At 46.8% G+C, this 18,935-nt stretch overlaps 1 protein-coding gene across 10 annotated transcripts in view; it reads right to left on the bottom strand.

Annotated features, from left to right (window-relative positions):
- Positions 1–4,091: 4,091 nt before the first annotated feature.
- SEPTIN6 (septin 6) overlaps positions 4,092–18,935 on the bottom strand; it is an 84,182-nt gene continuing 69,338 nt past the window's right edge. For 2 of the 10 annotated variants that reach the window (XM_064361517.1, XM_064361507.1), the window contains 3 exons: positions 17,573–17,763; positions 14,120–14,181; positions 4,092–5,090 (listed from right to left, as the gene is read on the bottom strand). In XM_064361517.1, coding sequence (XP_064217587.1) covers positions 4,873–5,090; positions 14,120–14,181; positions 17,573–17,763 — 471 coding nt within the window. In that variant the 3' untranslated portion in view covers positions 4,092–4,872. Of the gene's footprint in view, positions 5,091–5,291; positions 8,361–14,119; positions 14,182–17,572; positions 17,764–18,935 lie in introns of those variants that run through there. The other 8 variants (XM_012475780.2, XM_064361523.1, XM_012475777.2 and 5 more) reach the window with 8 other exon arrangements.

Raw genomic sequence — 18,935 nt, 5'->3', positions numbered from 1 at the left:
GTCCACAGGAAGCAATCCCTTCACTTGTACTTCTCGTCCTTCTGGACGACTGATAGAGCCTGGACTTGAGGACCCCCATCACCCTTGCCGAGCCCAGGGTAAAGCTGCAGGTAGCGGGTAAGTCCATTTCCTTCTTAGTGGATATGGGAGCTAACTATTTTGTATTGCCTTCCTACTCGGGGCCTAGCATACCTTCCCAAGTCTCAGTCATGGGAATTAATAGAAAGCCTTCCTGCCCTAATCAAACCCATCCTCTAGCCTGTGTCCTCGAGGGACACCCCTTTTCTTACTCTTGTCTAATTGTACCCTCATGCCCAGTTCCCTTGTTAGGATGAGATATTCTCCAGACTGTGGGGGCCACTCTCCAACTCACTAGCCTCCCATACTCAAACCCATCACCTGCTCACCTCCTTCTGCCTCTCCTAACCGACACTATGCCCTGTCTTAACCCTTCGCCTCAACCCCCATCCCTCCTGATGTAGTTAATCCATTGGTATGGGATACCTCTAAGCCTGTAGTGGCTAGACATCACATGCCAGCTAAAATACTTCTCAAAAATCCTACTCGCTTTCCCTCACGTCCTCAGTTTCCTATTTCAAAAGCCCACCGTCAGGGCCTGAAGCCTATCATCACCCGACTCCTAGCCCAGAGACTCCTTATTCCCACCAGTTCACCTTGTAACACTCCTATTTTGCCGGTCCAAAAGCCGTCTGGCGACTACCGCTTGCTTCAGGACCTACGCCTTATCAACGAGGCGGTGGTACCCCTCCACCCTGTAGTTCCCAACCCATACACCCTGCTATCCAACATTCCCTCCACTACCTTCCATTTTACAGTTCTTGACCTCAAAGATGCCAGACTGTGGGGGCCACTCTCCAACTTACTGGCCCCCCCGTACTCAAGCCCATCTCCCGCACACCTCCTACTGCTCCTCCTAACCGACACCATGCCCCAAAAGTCATCCAGTGACTACCACCTAGTTCAGGACCTACGCTTTATCAACAAGGCGGTGGTACCCTTTCACCCTGTAGTCCCCAACCCATACACTCTGCTATCCAACATTACCTCCACTACCTCCCTTTTTACAGTTCTTGACCTCAAAGATGCCTTCTTTACCATTCCTCTACACTATGAGTCTTACTTTCTCTTTGAAAATCCTTCAGTCAGCCTTCATCCCACTTCTCTACTCAACTCGGCTACTTTGTTTCCTCTTCCATCCCATTCCCCCTCCTCAGCCCATTCCTGTCCTAAACTAATGGATACATTTGTTACACCTCGGGAGGGCCTGTCTAACCTTCCTCTCTCTAGCCCAGACCTTACCTTTTATGTAAATGGGAGTTCAATAGTGACCGCCGAGGGGCGACGAAAAGCGGCCTATGCAGTAGTCACAGATTCAGCCACCCTCGAGGCACGTCACCTCCCCAATGGACCTACAGAATGAGGCCACCTTAACTAACCAACTCAGGCCCTCGAGATGAAGGTGACTGTTAATAATAGTGGTAGTAATGAAAGTAGTAATGATGATGAAGGTATAATGAAGGTAATGATGAAGGTGATGATGAAGGTGATGATGAAAGTGATGGTAAAGGGTAAAGGTGATAATGGAGGCGATGGTGATGATGGTGAAAGTGGTGATCATAATGGTTATGGTAATGGTGATGATGGTAATGGTAGTGATGGTAAAGGTGATGATGCTGAAGGTGGTAATGATAAAGGTTGTAGCAATGACAGTGGTGATGATAAGGGTGATAATGAAGGTGCAACAACCCCAGCCTTTCTCTTGGCTAACGCTAGTCGAAGCCATAAACTTCACTAATTGCTTTTATGTGCCTCCCTTAACAAACCCCCCTTAGCCGCAGTTCCCCTCCAGACCGGGTTCAACCTGTCACAATCATCTGCAGGACCTGACACCACCCTAACGGGTATCCCGCTGTTCAAGATGGACTCCCAAGATCTCTTTCTCTGCTATGGAACAACCAACAGCTCCAGCTGTAACACAACTGCAAAAGTAAGATCCACCCTTTATGCACCTCCAGGAGGATACTTTTGGTGTAATGGGACCCTAACCAAAGTTATAAATGCCTCCCTCCCCTCCCCCCGCCACGTGCCTGTTACTCTAGTCCCGCAGTTAAAGGTATATGGGCAAGCTGAGCTCCTATCTCTCCTTACGCCTCCCTCTGCTCACCGAAACAAACGAGCAGTCTGTCTTCCTCCCAATAGTCGTTGGTCTCTCTCTAGCCTCCTCTCTCGTAGCAGCCGGACTCGGGAGCGGTGCCCTAGGGTACAGTGTCACTTCAGCCGCTCAACTGGAAAACAAGCTCTGTGTGACCATTGAAGCGTCAGCCACCTCCCTGGCCTCCCTCCAGCGACAAATCACGTCACTGGCCCAGGTTCCTACAAGCTCATATGTGAGAAATTGGATGAGTGGCTGTTAATCAAATACTGCTTCATCCCTACATCCGATTCTCAGTCGAGGCACCAGCCAACTGACCTGTCCCCCTCACTCCACCCCTATTCAGCAGGAAGTAGCCAGAAAGAGCGGCGTCCTCTATCATCAAAAGGTCGGAATGTAAGGCCAGTCGCCTCGCCGGGAGCTCAGACACCCCCCCTTCTCCAGGAGCTGGGACATGTCCACCCCCCTCACACAGCCTAGCCGTCCCTTAAAGAACCCTGCCAAAATGCAAACGAAGTCTTGTAACTCTACCCAATAGCAGTCGAGTCTTGTAAAACTACCCAATGGCACTGAAACCCTGCCTACCTGCCAATAGCAAGCTTGCCTTGCCCACACCCTGCTCTCCCACAACCAATCGAACGCCTCCACTCCCTATAAAACCCCACGTCTGAGAGGAGTCCGTGTGACTTCTCTGGCCCCTCCTGTCAGACCGCAGAACCTAGCCCGGGAGCCTGAATAAATTTGCATTGGATCTTCTCGTGCTGGCCTCAGTTTCTTCATTTTAAACTCGGCAAGAACCCAAGAACCCTTACACTCCACCTCCTGGGTTCAAGCGATTCCCCTGCCTCAGCCTCCCGAATAGCTGGGATTATAGGTATGTGCCACCATGCCCGGCTAATTTTTGTATTTTTAGTAGAGATGGGGTTTCACCATGTTGGCCAGGCTGGTCTCAAACCCCTAACCTCAGGTGATCCACCCACCTCAGCCTCCCAAAGTGCTGGGATTACAGGCGTGAGCAACCGCGCCCGGCCTCTAGAGACGTTTTAAACACAACTTGCCTCTAGAGCACACAGTTCGCAAGTCTATAGGGCTCCAGGGCTTGTAATTTTCCATAACATCTTAGTGCCAGTCTCTGCACAGTGACGTCACAAATGTCACAGATGTATTGTGGTACTCGGCTGCCCCCTAGTGTGCGAGCTGCGCAGAGCCAGGCCTATGTACCCGGGTACTTTCTGAGGCCTCCAGGCCTCCATACCGAGAAGATGTCCGCCTTGATTTCTGCACCCTGGCCCTTAGGGAAACGAAGCTGAGGAAAGTTCGTTTCCCTAAGGGTTACCAGGGTTCTTTAAAGTGATGGCTCTCTCTCTTGCCCACTTTAATGCTTGGGAGGATGGGAGGATGGGAGGCTCCGCTCTCTGGTAGCCCCAGGACACAAAATACTCCTTAGTATCTATAGAATGCTTTTCAAGTCATGAAGAGCAGTCATATCCATATATCCATGAATTTTGGGGGATACTCACATCCCAGGATTACATGAGAGAAGACATGTGGTGCAGGGTTCTTTTCCTTCCAGAATTAAAACTCACCTGAATCTTGTTCCGTAGGATCTGGCACTCCACTTCCTCCATCTAATATACTAGATGATAATCAGCTCAACTTAGTTGAATCCATGCTAATAAAGAAAAAAGTAGAGGACTTCCTGCCCACCTCCACCCTGCCATGGTGGGAATTTCAGGCCCAGATGAAAGAAAGTTGGAGGAAGCAGGCACGGGGGATGGCAACCCACCTAGGAAGGTTTCATAGGCTGGTGGTGCCTCCCTGAGCCCTTCAAATCACCCACTCGGGAGGCAGCCACCCACTCCTCAGGCAAACTGTAGTGGGCCGCATCACCCAGTGACAAGATCAGATCACACAGCCATTTAGCATTTCTTTGAATTTTATTGAAAATTGACATGGACATTAGAAAGGTATCAAGCTAAACAGTGCTGGTTCTGGGATGTTTCTCCTGGAGAATGAAAGCCCCAGAGGGGCAGTGACTGGTCACACCTTTGAGCAAAAAGAACAAAGGAGAAGAAAGGAAAAACACACACAGATTCTGGCAAACATGCAAAGAGGCTCTCTCAAAAGACATCGAACAGCAGAATGGTGGTAGGGATATATGGAATGAGCACGCTTACATGGTATTTTTATGCAAGTTAAACCAATGAGTTCAAGGCAGATTTACCAACATCAAAGCTCTCCCTCCAGATCCTAGGTTGAGCAGAAACCTCTCTCAAAACCCCAACTGATCTCAGAAGGTTGAATGGAGTAATTTTGCTCTCACTAAGCTTAAACCCCCTCCCTTCTCTCCCTTCTCCACCTGTTAGTGGATCCATTTTTCCCCCTTGCTGGAGTCTATAGAAGGTCTGTGAATGCTGAAGAAGATATATATGTCACTTGACTTACTCTTCCACGTTCAGAAATGTTTAACAGTGGCTGTAGACAGTCAACCCATTGAACCAGAGAAATGTTTAAAAGAAAAACATAAAACTCGAAACCTTGTGAACAGTACTTCCACACCCACAGCTGAGGTGTCCTGCCCCAGTCACTTACACTTGGGTGAGTGGTCCTGTAGTTGTTTCTCTGAGGTTACATTTGGTCCATTTTCCAGCTCTGATGGTTCTTTTCCTGCCTTGTTAGTTAGGACAAGACACTTCCATTTAAAATACCATGTAAGTCAGAAGAGAGCTTCTTGCCTGGACACAGGGACACATGAACACTTGTTGAGTGCTGTGGTGTATGTGTGTGTGCTTGCAGTTTGAGGGGAGAGGGAATTGGTTGATTTCTGATTTTAGACAATATGGAACCCTAACTCTTCTATAATGGCAGTCTTCTCCTTTAGACTTAGTGCAGCTGCTGAAGACAAGATTAAAAAAAGCTGGAGAAGGAGAGAGAAAGAGAAAGAAAACATGAAATTAGCCAAAGAAAGAGGACGTTCAAAGTAAGACGGGGGAGGGAAGTGGGCAGTATGAGGTAGCACAGATTATAGTTTGAGAAGACAGGTTAGAAATGGGGGTCACTGATGGGCCATCACCACGGGGAAATCTGCTTATGCGGTTTCAAGAACACCACACACCAGTTTAAAGCTTCTTGTTTTAATTAAAAACAAGCACATATTAACAGCCACATATGAATGCCAAATGATTAAAACAAAAAAACAAAAACAAGAGCCATCTACACTGCAGCTAGGGAAAGCAAACTTCTTGGCATAAGAGAAGTGAGGGGTGTGTGTGTGTGTGTGTGTGTGTGTGTGTGTGTGTGTGCGCTGTTTCAGACAAGCCACTCCAGTCTGGGAAAGTAAAAGCACAGACCATTTCTAATGACTGGTTTTGTTTCACCAGAAGTAAACAGAGTACTAATGGTATGTTTTTTAAAAATAGTAACAGCTGTACTAATTAAAAGCCTTTTCATTGAAGGAGGAAAAAATCTGTCTAAAGTGAGAAAAGCTATCCAATGAAATACACATATTAATAGGCTTGATCAACTTTTTAAAATACATTCACTCATGGGTTAGATTTTTGTTTACCAAATTCCCTGATTATAAGGGTCACCTAGGGCACCTTTTCCACACAGTCTCCTGGACCCGGTTCCAGCCTTGCAGCATCACTGGGTTAAGAAGCTGGCCCGCTATGCCTTTGCTTTGCCACCTCTCACTCCATCTTCAGATGTTTTTCTGTGGGAAAAAAACTCAAGGGTCTTCTAACGCTAACTACTCAGTTCTCTGATCATCAAAATACCTCGTCTCCAGGAACATATATAAGCAGATTGAATCCCTTTGTGAAATGGATTGGGAGTCAGGAAGCATGGCATGGAAATTAGTCCGGCTTCTGCGTTGAAACAGCAGTGGGACCTCGGTAAGTCATTTCCCTTCTCTGGGCCTTCATTTCCTCTCCCAGAGTTAAGTAGGTCCTATTGTCTTACCGACTAAAACGTCTCCCTTAATATAAAACTCCTCCTTAGTTTCTGAAGGTCTCTCTAAGGCTGTGTGGGTCTAATACTTTTGAAGTATTCAGAGCTTCTCAAGTCTTAAATCTGTACACAAATGCAAATGAGGGTGCCTCAGGTTTGCAATGCAAATAATTACGGCGGGTGAGGGGGGGCGGTGATGATTATCGGTTGGCTGTTTAAGCGTGAATTTCTGGGAAAGCAGCTCTGAAGCTGGACACAGAATCATCAAAGTTGCAAATAAGAAGCCTTTCCCAAGGAGACCTGACAGGCCTAACTCAGCATCTCTCTGAGCTACTGGCTCAGTATCTGAGCAGCTGAGGTTGTTGGTTTGTTTCTACCTCCAAGCATACAGTCTTCAAAAAAAAAAAAAAAAAAAACTCCACTGTGACTTGAATTTTCCCAGGAAACTGGCTTGTGCTTTGGCATCACCTTCGTACTTACTCTGGTCACTCACCAATCAGTAGGTCACCAAACGGCGCACAGCAAACCTGCACTCTTGCTTTGCCAGCAAGAAAAGAGAAAGTGCGCGCATATGTTTGCTTTTCATTTTTTTCTTTTCACTTCCTATTATAATCTATAATTGAAGCAAGAAATCCCCTTCCCCTTCTCAATACTTTGAAAAGGCCTGGAAATTGGCATAACCTTGTTTGACTGTGTGCTTTGAAAGTAAGTGATCAAAAAAAGAAACTCAAAAAAAAAAAAAAAAGAAGAAGAAGGTAGAGGTCACGGTCAGTGCCGGGGGACTGGGAGGCCGGAGCATGGTGCAGAACTCAAAAAGAAGAAGTGAGCTTGAAGTACGTGGCAGGGTAGGGGTGGGGGGCCTGGCTGCCTGGCACCCGAAGGAAAGCTGTCAGTTAAAATAGGAACCTTGGCTTAAAAGGCTAAATGGAGTCCAGTCCAGCTGTAGCGGGGAATACTATTCAGTACACAGCCATGGGTTACTGCAAAGGAAGGGCAGAGAGACGGCATGTTAGCCACAGATCATTGCCAGGTCAACTCCATCGCTCACTCTGTCACTGGCCAAACACCAAAGGCCACTGCGCCTCGTAACCCTGACAAGGTGGGGCTCTGTACTTCACAGAGGTTCCCAAAGCCACTATCAGATGAGACCCATGATAAAAACTAGGGCTGGAATATTTTTAGACTCTCAACTCCTTAGATTGGAAACAAAGTGAAGGGCCTTCCAAGGTGGAACACCTCTTCTCTCCAGCTGGTAGTCTCATCTCTTCTTATTGGGGGATGCATGCAAAATGCATGTGAAAAATCATCATGACGGTCACTGAATGAACTAGAAGACTCATCAGAGCAAACCTGCAAACACTTGATTCTTTGACAGCTCAGTTTTCCAGTCTACAAAGTGGGATTTTTTATTCCTGCTACTGGTCTCATCCTATTGGGATGGTATGGAGCCCTTCCGGAAATTACCCTGAGATACCTCACAAGAAGAATTCAGTAAGGCTATCATTCAAGACTCTAGACTGGTAATAATATTCAGGTTTATTCTCCCTTTTGCACCTGTGGGATACCCAGAGTTAGAGGGGAAACGCCTGCTATTTTCTCCAGCAGTTGTGTTTTATGGGAAGGGTTTGGTGTAAATAAATGTGTTGCAAATTTTGAGCACAGCTTGAGTGCAGTTACTCTGAGTGAATGAGAACTGGAAAGGGCTGGACTTGAAGGTTAGAAGGAACAGACGCCAAAGGCTCTCCTTTTGGAACCCTCTGAGAAGTGGCTGTGGCTCCTGAGGGTGAGGGTGGGGTGAGCCAGGGAAGACTAGTGACTGGGATACAGGAGACCAAGGGGGCAGCTGTGCTGACCGGTGCTTACCCAGCCATGGTGGATGCAAATACCTCAGGGAAACTAACAGCAACTGGAACTGGGGAGTTGGTGGGGAAGAGTAGCAGATCGGCCCCCTGACTATGTCGCACCTCTGGCAAAGATGGCAGGGAAGACAGGGGGAATGGTTGGGGGTGCTGGGATGGGGACTGGGAAGCAGGATGCATCTGTGAGCCACATGACTGTTGGCTTCTTGACCAGCGGCCAGACATCGTCCTCAGACTCTCAGGTTTCTATAAACCTTGGCAGGAAGAGAGGAGAGGGACCGGGTTGGATGGTATGCCCCCCAGGCATGTTAAGGGGGAAATTAGAGAAAGGGAGGCCCAGCTCTGTTGCGCAGGTAAAGGGTTTCTACAGGAAGCCCAAACTGAAAATGAAAAGAGAAGCTGAGTTAATGAACAGATAGATTAATGTACCAAAATAAAAGGTCAGAAGAAAATTAAGTCATGAGGACTAATGGCTAAATTAGAATATAGCTATGTTAGATGGTCTTAAAAGTCTTATTGCATTGGCTCCGGGGAACATGCTTTCTCTCTCATACACTCCACACACTCCCACATGACGGCAGCAGTGGCATTAGCCAGCAAAATCATGATCAACAACCACAAAAATATTTTTTGTCTCTTCTTTTTTTTTTTTTTTTTTTTTGAGACAAAGTTTCGCTTTTGTTGCCCAGGCTGAAGTGCAATGGCACGATCTTGGCTCACCGCAACCTCTGCCTCCTGGGTTCAAGCAATTCTCCTACCTCAGCCTCCCAAGTAGCTGCGATTACAGGCATGCACCACCATGCCCGGCTAATGTATTTTTAGTAAAGACGGGGTTTCTCCATGTTGGTCAGACTGGTCTCAAACTCCTGACCTCAGACCTCAGGTGTTCCGCCCGCCTCGGCCTCCCAAAGTGCTGGGACTACAAGCATGAGCCACTGCACCCTGCCATCTCTCTCTCTTTTTTTTTTTTTTTGAGACAGAGTCTTGCTCTGTCACCCAGGCTAGAGTGCAGTGGCATGATATCAGCTCACTGCAACCTCCGCCTCCCGGGTTCAAGCGATTCTCCTCCCTCAGCCTCCTGACTAGCTGGAATTACAGGTGTGCGCCACCATGCCAGGATAATATTTTGTATTTTTAGTAGAGACAGGGTTTCACCATGTTGGTCAGGCTGGCTTCAAACTCCTGACCTTATGATCCGCCTGCCTCAGCCTCCCAAAGTGCTGGGATTATGGGCGTGAGCCACTGAGCCCGGCTATCTCTTCTTAATGACTAGGGTCCTGACTAATGTTCCCCCTGTCACCACCCAATACCGTCTACAGGAATACCTTCTGCAAATCTCCAGGTGGCCTCAGGCCACTGGATAGAGCCCCAGGCTCTAGCCACTGCATTTTCTGTCCCATAGGGAAAGCAGAGGAGGCTAAGGTTTCACCCCAGGAGGCCCTCAGAGCTGTCCTAGTCAGCTAACTGGTACTCTGGGGCAAGGCCTGTTTGCAGAGTGTATGGGGTTGGTACCTGAGAACTTGAACTATGGAAACCCATCATGGGTTTGTGCTTAAATAATACTTCAACTTCTCTTCCATGTAAATTTCATTCCTGTGACATAAATACAGCAAGTAGGACTGATCCCCATTTGACATATAAGTAGACTGAGAAACACAGAGAAGTCAATAGACTTGCCTGTGGCCGCAAAGAAAGAGTCACAGCTGGGCCCAGAGCTGTTTATTTAAGACTCTTTCATATACAACATCCCTGAGAATTCCTTGGCTATGGATCTAAGCCCTATTTATTACCCAAAGAATTAATTTATCCCATTAAATAAAGACTATTAGATATCTGGCAGGGATAAAAGTATGGGCATAAATGAGTATGTTTTACAGTCACTTCCTCAAAGGGAATATACTCCCACACACACACTTTGAAGATACACATACTGAGGTGAATGGTAATTTATAGCAGAAAATAAGAGTTCTGCCACCAACTCACTGTGTGGTCCTTGGTAAGTTCCTTAAATTCTCTGCTCCTCCATTTACTTTTTTTTTTTGAGATGGAGTCTTACTCTGTCTCCCAGGCTGGAGTGCAGTGGTGTGGTCTCAGTTCACTGCAACCACCTCCCAGGTTCAATTGATTCTCCTGCCTCAGCCTCTTGAGTAGCTGGGATTATAGGCGTCCACCACCATGCCCAGCTAATTTTTATATTTTTAGTAGAGACAGGATTTCACCATGTTGGCCAGGCTGGTCTCAAACTCCTGACCTCTGGTGATCTGCCCACCTTGGCCTCCCAAAGTGCTGGGATTAAAGGTGTTAGCCACTGCGCCTGGCCACTCTTTTTTCAAAATAAATATAGAGACGGAGTTTCACCATGTTGCCCAGGCTGGTCTCCAACTCCTGGGCTCAAGTGATCCTCCCACCTCAGCCTCTTGAAGTGCTACAATTACAGGAGTGAGCCATCGTGCCCAGCCTCCATTTACTCATTGTGTAAACTGGGGATTATTCCTTCTTACCACACAGACCTGTTATAAGTGTAAAATGAGATACCACACAAAAAACAAAAACACTTTGGAAAGTAATAAAAGCTATAATTCTCATCTTTTTTTTTTTTTTTTTTGTAGATGGAGTCTTGCTCTGTCACCCAGGCTGGAGTACAATGGCGCCATCTCAGCTCATTGCAACCTCCACCTCCCGGCTTCAACCCATTCTCCTGCCTCAGCCCCACAAGTAGCTGGGATTACAGGCATGCGACACCACACCCAACTAATTTTTATATTTTTAGTAGAGAGGGGTTTTCACTATGTTGGCCATGTTGATCTCGAACTCCTGACCTCAGGTTATCTGTCCGCCTTGGCCTCCCAAAGTACTAGGATTACAGGCATGAGCCACTGCGCCCAGCCTCATATCTTATTTTTATTCTTTGTCTACTTCCCAGGGGAAGAGTAACCTAAAAAACACTGCAATGGTCTATATTCTAGTTTCACAGGAAGGCTAATATATTTTGATGTTTGTACACTATCCATATACTGTGCACTCCTAAGGACCAATAACAATTAAGGTATAGTATCTGCAAATATGTTGGGGGGAATCACAAAGGAATCGCTTTTACAAATGCAGAGAGCTACAAGTAGTGCCTCAAGCAATTTCAAAATGCGGGGGCACAGTAAGCCTCAGTGCCTGCATTCTAGGTGGCCTTTAGGATCCACCCCTAGCATGAGGGCTTTGAGGAGGGGGCGGGTTGCCTTTGCTGCTTTCAGATCCTGGCGGCCCAAGCCTCCCCTGACTAGTTAGTCTGGAACTGCTTTCGTAGTCTACCAGGGAGAAGCCTGCCAGGAAGAGCCAACCTACTCGGGGTTGGGGTTGGCTATTCCAGCTGGTTACCAATTGCTTCTCACTTGTAAAGTGTAGCTTTAATTATAGTTTTGCCAGAGTTCACTTTAGGAATGGCCACTAACAATGATTTACTTGGGGAAACCTGTATGCAATTGTGTCAAGCCACGTGCAATGAAACCTGAGTAAACTTAAATCTCACAAACTAGAATACATATTTGCTGCTCTCCTCATTACAAATGGGGAAACAGCCAGGCACGGTAGTTGATGCCTGTAATCCCAGCACTTTGGGTGGCTGAGGCAGGCGGATCATGAGGTCAGGAGATAGAGACCATCCTGGCCAACATGGTGAAACCCCATCTCTACTAAAAATACAAAAATTAGCTGGGCTTGGTGGCACGAGCATGTAATCTCAGCTACTTGGGAGGCTGAGGCAGGAGAATAGCTTGAACCCGGAAGTTGGAGGTTGCAGAGAGCCGAGATCGCACCATTGCACTCCAGCCTGGCAACAGAGACTTCGTCTCAAAACAAAAAAACAACAGAAAAATGGAGGAACAAAGAACGCATGAACTGAGGTCCTATTACATGACAGGTACTTCGCTAGGCACTGGAACTACAGTGCAAAGAATGGACAGACATTCTAGGAATTGACTGTCTTCCTAAATGGAAATTTGCTGTTTAATTTCAGTCAACTAGCAGGGGCACCAAGACTTGCCGTTAAGCCAGACAGTAAATCAAGTCATTGTTCTTTCAAGATTGTTTCCTTTGGCCCAGTTTCATGGGCCTTATGTTGCAGAAACCTCTATGGACTTCCTCTTCAGGATTTGCTTCCAAGCAGGATGTTTTGCCAGCTGCCCCAAGTCCCCAGTGCAATAGCTGCAACAATCAGTTTGGTGACTAACAGCAGGCTTTCCATTTAAATCATAAACTACATGGGTGAGTGGGGAAAAGTCTTCTCTATATTTTCTATTCCCCGATCCAAACAAACCAAATGTAAAAAGGCATTTATGAGACAACTAGGATGTTTCAAACACTGACTAGACATTTCATGTTAATGAATTATTGTTCATTCTGTAGGTGTGATAATGGTGGGGTTGTGGTTATATTTTTTTAAAGGATCATTCTCTTGGAAATATATATATATATGTATATATACTAAGTATTTACAGATAAAGGGATATGGTTTTGCTTTATAATAATTCAGCAGGTCTGCAGTAATTGATGAAACAAGATTGGGCATATGTTTATGGTTGTTTGGGGGCTGGGTTGTGGGCCGAACTGTATTATCCTCTCTTCTTTTGTTCATGTTTGAAAGTTTCCATGGTAAAGTTTTAAAAATATAACCCTAGGCTGGGCACAGTGGCTCACACCTGTAATCCCAGCACTTTGGGAGGCCAAGGTGGGTGGATCACCTGAGGTCACAATTTCAAGACCAGCCTGGCTAACGTGGTGAAACCCGGTCTCAACTAAAAATACAAAAATTAGCCAGGAATGGTGGCCCATGCCTATAATCCCAGCTACTTGGGAGGCTGAGGCATGAGAATTGCTTGAACCCAGGAGGCGAAGATTGCAGTGAGCTGAGATTGTGCCACTGCACTCCAGCCTGAGAGACAGAGTAAGACTCCATCTCAAACAAACAAACAAACAAAACAAAACAAAAACAAAAACAAAAACAACAAAACCTAATGATGTTAAATTAAAAATGTTTGTATTTCCTTTCCATTCACTACCTGAGTCTAGTAGAGGAGATAGAAGGTGCTTAATCCCTGCTTTCAGTCTCCCCATAAACTATGTGATGCTTTATAAACTATAAACACAAAATCTAGCACTCAGGAATCCTTACCAAAGGTTACCTACTGGTCTTATAAGAGGTTTTCATGAAGCTGGTACTTGTAGGATTAAATGTAAGGATGTCTAAGTTCTCTTCATTTTCCTCCACTTTTGTTACGGTTTTGAGGGGGTACAGTCAAACGGAATTTGAGAACTTGAACCCCTCAGATAAGAAACAGCCACCAGAGGGAAACAGAGAAGTGAGTTTCCATTGACTCTGGATATTCTCAAACCTGATGCAGGGGGATGGGAGGAGGTTGATGCTGACTGTGACATTGCAGGACAGGGCTTGTGAACCCCAAAGTTTCTCTCATCACTACGGTTTCATTAATTTTGCAAATAATGATTATGGCTCTTTGTTTTTTTGTTTTTTTTTTTTGAGACGCAGTTTCACTCTTGTTGCCCAGGCTGGAGTGCAATGGCGTGATCTCAGCTCATCGCAACCTCCGCCTCCCAGGTTCAAGCGATTCTCTTGCCTCAGCCTCCCGAGTAGCTGGGATTACAGGCATGTACCACCACGCCCAGCTAATATTTTGTATTTTAATAGAGACAGGGTTTCACCATGTTGGCCAGGATGGTCTCGATCTCCAGACCTCAGGTTATCTGCCTGCCTCGGCTTCCCAAAGTGCTGGGATTACAGGTGTGAGCCACTGTGCCCAGCTCGATTATGGCTCTTTAAGAAAAAAACTACCCACACTGAAACCTCAAATACTGATCACAAGATCCACCTATGTTACCCAGCCGTTCTAGCAGCAAAAGTCTGAAACAATCCCTCACTTTAATCAGGCAAGCAGGCAGGCAGGCAGACATTCCACATGTACACTTGAAACCACACCAGACTATTTCTTCATATTATAAGTCACAAGAGAAAACCAGCTAGACCAATGAAGCAGCTTCTTCTAAGATTGGATGTTTGTGTTGGGGGTGCGGGACTGGGGGAGATATGTTCTAGAAGCCACTGCTAGTTCTATTTAGAGTTAATCAAGCTTACCAGGACCCTGGGTCTCATGCAGCATGCAGCAAACAGCAGAGTTAACTGTAAAACAGTAAGAGCTGATGAAGATGGAGTGAGCATGAGGAGAAATCAAATATTATGAGTTGACACAAACAATGAAGGGTTAGAGGTCAAAGGCGATCAGGAGTAGCAGGAAGGGGAAGTGGGAAGGGTGGACTGGTAGGAACCCCTGAAACACTGATACTCTTTTTTTGTTTTCTGAGTCAGGGTCTCTCTCTTTTGCCCAGACTGGAGTGCAGTGGCGCAATCATGGCTCACTGCAGCCTCAACCTCCCGGGATCAAGCGATTCTCCCACCTCAGCCTCTTGAGTAGCTGGGACTATACACAAGTGTCATCATTCCAAGTTAATGTTTAATTTTTTTTTTTTTTTTGTAGAGACAAGGGTCTCACTATGTTGCCCAGGCTGATCTCAAACTCCTAGACTCAAGCATTCCTTTTGCCTTGGCCTCCCAAAGTATTGGGGTTACAAGCGTGAGCCACTGCAGCCGGCCAATACTTTCTTAATCTCCAATTTAGGGGAAGCTAAAGGAAATTCTGGATGTGTGACTCTTAGATCCAACCACCAGCTCTCAAGAAGAAATACTACTACCACCATTTCTACCCTCAAAACCCACCATCATGACTATGGGAGGAGGGTGGCACTGGTCTAATGGTGGCTCTTCCAGGAGTTAACCAAGTGCTCATGAAATTACATAAGAAGATGAGACCCGGGGCCACTTGGACATCTGGAAGTACGGAAGAGGATAGGTCATTCTGTTAGGCCCTTATTAATATGAGGTGCCACGTGCCAGCAGGGTTTTCACCCATTTCAGAATTGGAAAGGGGCACTGTCACCAACGCCAGATATTCCTGGAGAGTAGAGAGGGCTATCTCCCTGTTGGGATCTCCTGCCTGGGGTGGGAGAAGTCGGTCAGTTTGAGGCAACAAGGGGAAAGCTTGATCTAAAAAGAACTTGTACTGAACATCTGAATAGGGAATATTTATAGTTTCAATGCAGCCTGAACAAACCAATTCCTAACAACCAGGCGATGAAACTGCCCCATGTACTGAGTTAACAAATACCACAGGACTATGGAGGCAGCAGGTTACAGCTGGCGGACGAATTTAGATTTTTCTGATCTTAAAAATAGGAATCCATTCCTGCTGGTGCAACTAATACACCGTGACAGATAAGTGAATACAGTACAGGGTGTGTCTAAAGAGACTTTTTTCTGGCTAATTGACCTTTATCCATCAGGTAATACCAAAAAAGTTCATTCATCAGTGAATTTGACATGTAGTATTAAGATTCAGTAACAAAAATCTCTGGACTAATTGGTGAAGATATTCATTTTTTTTTGAGACAAAGTCTCACTCTGTCACCTAGGCTAGAGTGCAGTGGCATGATCTTGGCTCTCTACAAGCTCCGCCTCCCAGGCTCAAGTGATTCTCCTGCCTTAGTCTCCCAAGTAGCTGGGACTACAGGCGTGCACTACCACGCCCAGCTAATTTTTGTATTTTTAGTAGAGACGGGGTTTCGCCATGTTGCCCAGGCTGGTCTCAAACTCCTGACCTCAAGTGATCCGCCTGCCTCGGCCTCCCAAAGTACTGGGATTACAGGCGTGAGCCACCATACCTGGCCAAGATGTTCAAATTACACATTTGAATAAACAGTAATTGGATTGCAAAGCTGAGTGCCTTCAAATATAACATATTTTACTGTTATGCAAAAGTTACCATGTTATTTCTAAGTGATAAGCCAGAGGAAAGGAAGGTGTTTCTTCCTTCTGGCAAAATATCCAATAGTGAAGTCCAGGAACAAGTGGCTGAAAACAGAAGGCAATGACCGTGGACATCTTTTGCATCCTCAGTACCCTTTAGTAAAGACACTGCTAAACAGTCCACCTGGGAGCTCCTCTAGTCACGCTGCAGAAACAACTGCAGGGCACAAGGGCACCCAGAGAGTTTTCTAGATCCCGTTGGAAATACTTTTCTCTGGTTCTGGGATGAGGAATGGGTAACTTCAGCAAGCAGAGATGGGTTGGTGAGGATTATTGACCCACATGGTATCCAGGAGCCCATGTTCTAGTATCAGAGGAGATGGGAAGTCTTAAAATCATTCCCCAGACTGAGGATGGGGCACATGCGGGTACACTGGCATCTGAAGGTTCCCTCGTAAGTTCTCAGCACCCCAGTCTGGGCAGAACTAAGCAGCCAGCAGGGAGGGATCACAAAGGGGTGGAAAATCAGGGCCAGGCTACAGCCTTCAGTGGCAGCAGTTAAATTCCTTTGGCTGCAGCGAGTGAGAACTGAGGCAGGGTGGAGAGGTGAGCAACCTCAGATATAGGGCAGGGGTGGGGAGAGGGTGCACAGAGTTTCTGCTAAAGGCTTTCTCTTTCTTCCACTACTCTGTATCTGCACTTCTTTTTTCTTTTCTGAGACAGAGTCTCGCTCTGTCACCCAGCCTGGAGTGCAATGGCGTGATCTTGGCTCACTGCAACCTCTGCCTCCTGGGTTCAAGCAATTCTCATGCCTCAGCCTCCCAAGTAGCTGGGATTACAGGCATGTGCCACCACGCCTTGCTAACTTTTTGTATTGTTAGTAGAGTTGGGGTTTCATCATGTTGGCCAGGCTGGTCTTGAACCCCTGACCTCAGGTCATCCACTTGCCTCGGCCTCCCAAAGTGCTGGGATTACAGGCGTGAGCCACCATGCCTGGCCCATATCTGTACTTTTTTTGGTTTCTCTCTTTCTTTTCTTTTTTTTTTGAGATGGAGTCTCGCTCCATTGCCCAGGCTGGAATGCAGTGGTGCCATCTCGGATCACTGTAACCTCCACCTCCCGGGGTCAAGTGATCCTCCTGCCTCAGCCTGCTGAGTAGCTGAGACTACAGGCATGCATCACCACACTGGGCTACTTTCTGTTTTTTGTTTGTTTGTTTGTTTTGTTTTTTTCAGTAGAGACAAGGTTTCGCCATGTAGGTCAGGCTGGTCTCACACTCCTGATCTCAAGTGATCTGCTTGCCTCAGCCTCCCAAAGTTCTGGGATTATAGGCATGAGCCACCACACCCAGCCTTGTTCCTCTCTTTCTTATATTGCTGCCCTTCTCATTTTTTTCCTCCCTTCTGCTCCTTCACTCTCCCTTTGCCTTTCCTCTCCTTTCCCTTCCGCTCCTATGGGCCTTGAGTTTGCAGGGCTTTCCTAAGCAAGCTGGACGGATGGGCTGGGCCTCCAGGACCACATCCCTCCCCTACTCTCAGCTCCCCAAACTCAGGGAATCCAAAGATCCCACAGGGATGCTGAGACCAGTTATAGGTACCCCAACCAATCTGACAGCCCGCAGCTCACCTCTGGTCACCAGTCCTCAGCCCCTTCAGGTGCCACGTCCTGCCCCGGAAGGATGAGCAGGAAGAGAGAGAAGGCACCACCCCAGAGCAGCCTGCTACTTACTTTTTCTTCTCTTTGTCTCTTTTCAGAGTCTGTGAGCCTCCAGCCTGGGAACCCTGGGACTGGAGCAGCTCGGCCGCCGTCTTTCTCTGTTTGAAAGCATTCACTTCATCATCCAAGGATTTCTTCTTATCCTCCAGCTTCTTCTTCTCGTCCTGGTGCAGTTTCTTTAGACGGTCAAACTTCTCGTGCAGCTGGCAGGGGAGTACAGGGAGATTGGAGACAGTCCCCTGTGAGCAGCCCCCAGTCTGGCCAAGCCCAGGGTGGGTGGGGACAAGTAAGGCTGTGACCCTGCAGGACCCTGAAACCTCAGGGGGCATTTCTGTCAGGGATTGCCATGATGGCACCAAAGGCACCATACTCTGGATCATTCTCTCCTCCTGCCATTTTATCTCCAAGTCTCTGCTCCTGAATATGGTAAAGGAACACTGTATTGTCTTTAGTCAGACATTTTGTTAAAAAGAGTCCCCATAGGCCAGGCGCGGTGGCTCACACCTGTAACCCCAGCACTTTGGGAGGCCAAGACGGGTGGATTGCGAGGTCAGGAGTTGGAGACCAACCTGGCCAATATGGTGAAACCCATCTCTACTAAAAATACAAAAATTAGTCGGGCATGGTGGCACATGTCTGTGGTCCCAGCTACTCGGGAGGCTGAGGCAGGATAATTGCTTGAACCCAGGAGGCAGAGGTTGCAGTGAGCCAAGATTGCACCACGGCACTCCAGCCTGGGCAACAGAGGGAGACTCCATCTCAAAAAAAAAAAAAAGAGTCCCCATAGTTACCCCACATGGTTAATAATAACATCAATTGTAATAACAGAACATTTACTGAGTGTTGGTCGGGCATGGTGGCTCAGGCCTGCAATCCCAGCACTTTGGGAGGCTGAGGCAGGCGGATCACTTGAGGTCAGGAGTTCGAGATCAGCCTGGCCAACATGGTGAAACACCGTCTCTACTAAAAATACAAAAATTAGCCAGGCATTGTGGCACACGCCTGTAGTCCCAGCTACTTAGGAGGCTGAGGCAGAAGAATCGCCTGAACCTGGGTGGTGGAGGTTGCAGGGAGCCGAGATCGCACCATTGCACTCCAGCCTGGGCAACAGAGCAAGACTCCATCTCCAAAAAAAAAAAAAAAAAAAAAAAAAAAACTGAGTAATTATTACAGGCTAAGCACTGACTTTTATAAGCTCTTTCTGTATATTTATTCATTTAATTGTTACCACAACCCTATGAGGTAGGTTCTGTTATGATCTCAATTTTATGAGGAAACAGGTCTGAGAAGTAAGGAATTTGACACGGTCAACCCAGTATTTAGAGCATTAGATAACAGGACCTCTTATATGTAAGGGACCCCTGTCTTTTCTTAA

The sequence above is a fragment of the Aotus nancymaae genome, unplaced genomic scaffold (genome assembly GCF_030222135.1).
Source record: "Aotus nancymaae isolate 86718 unplaced genomic scaffold, 86718_ANA_hifiasm-v0.15.2.pri h1tg000004l, whole genome shotgun sequence".
NCBI lineage: Eukaryota > Metazoa > Chordata > Mammalia > Primates > Aotidae > Aotus > Aotus nancymaae.
Note: the sequence above shows the minus strand (reverse complement) of the source record. Positions and strands in the feature narration are given on the sequence as shown.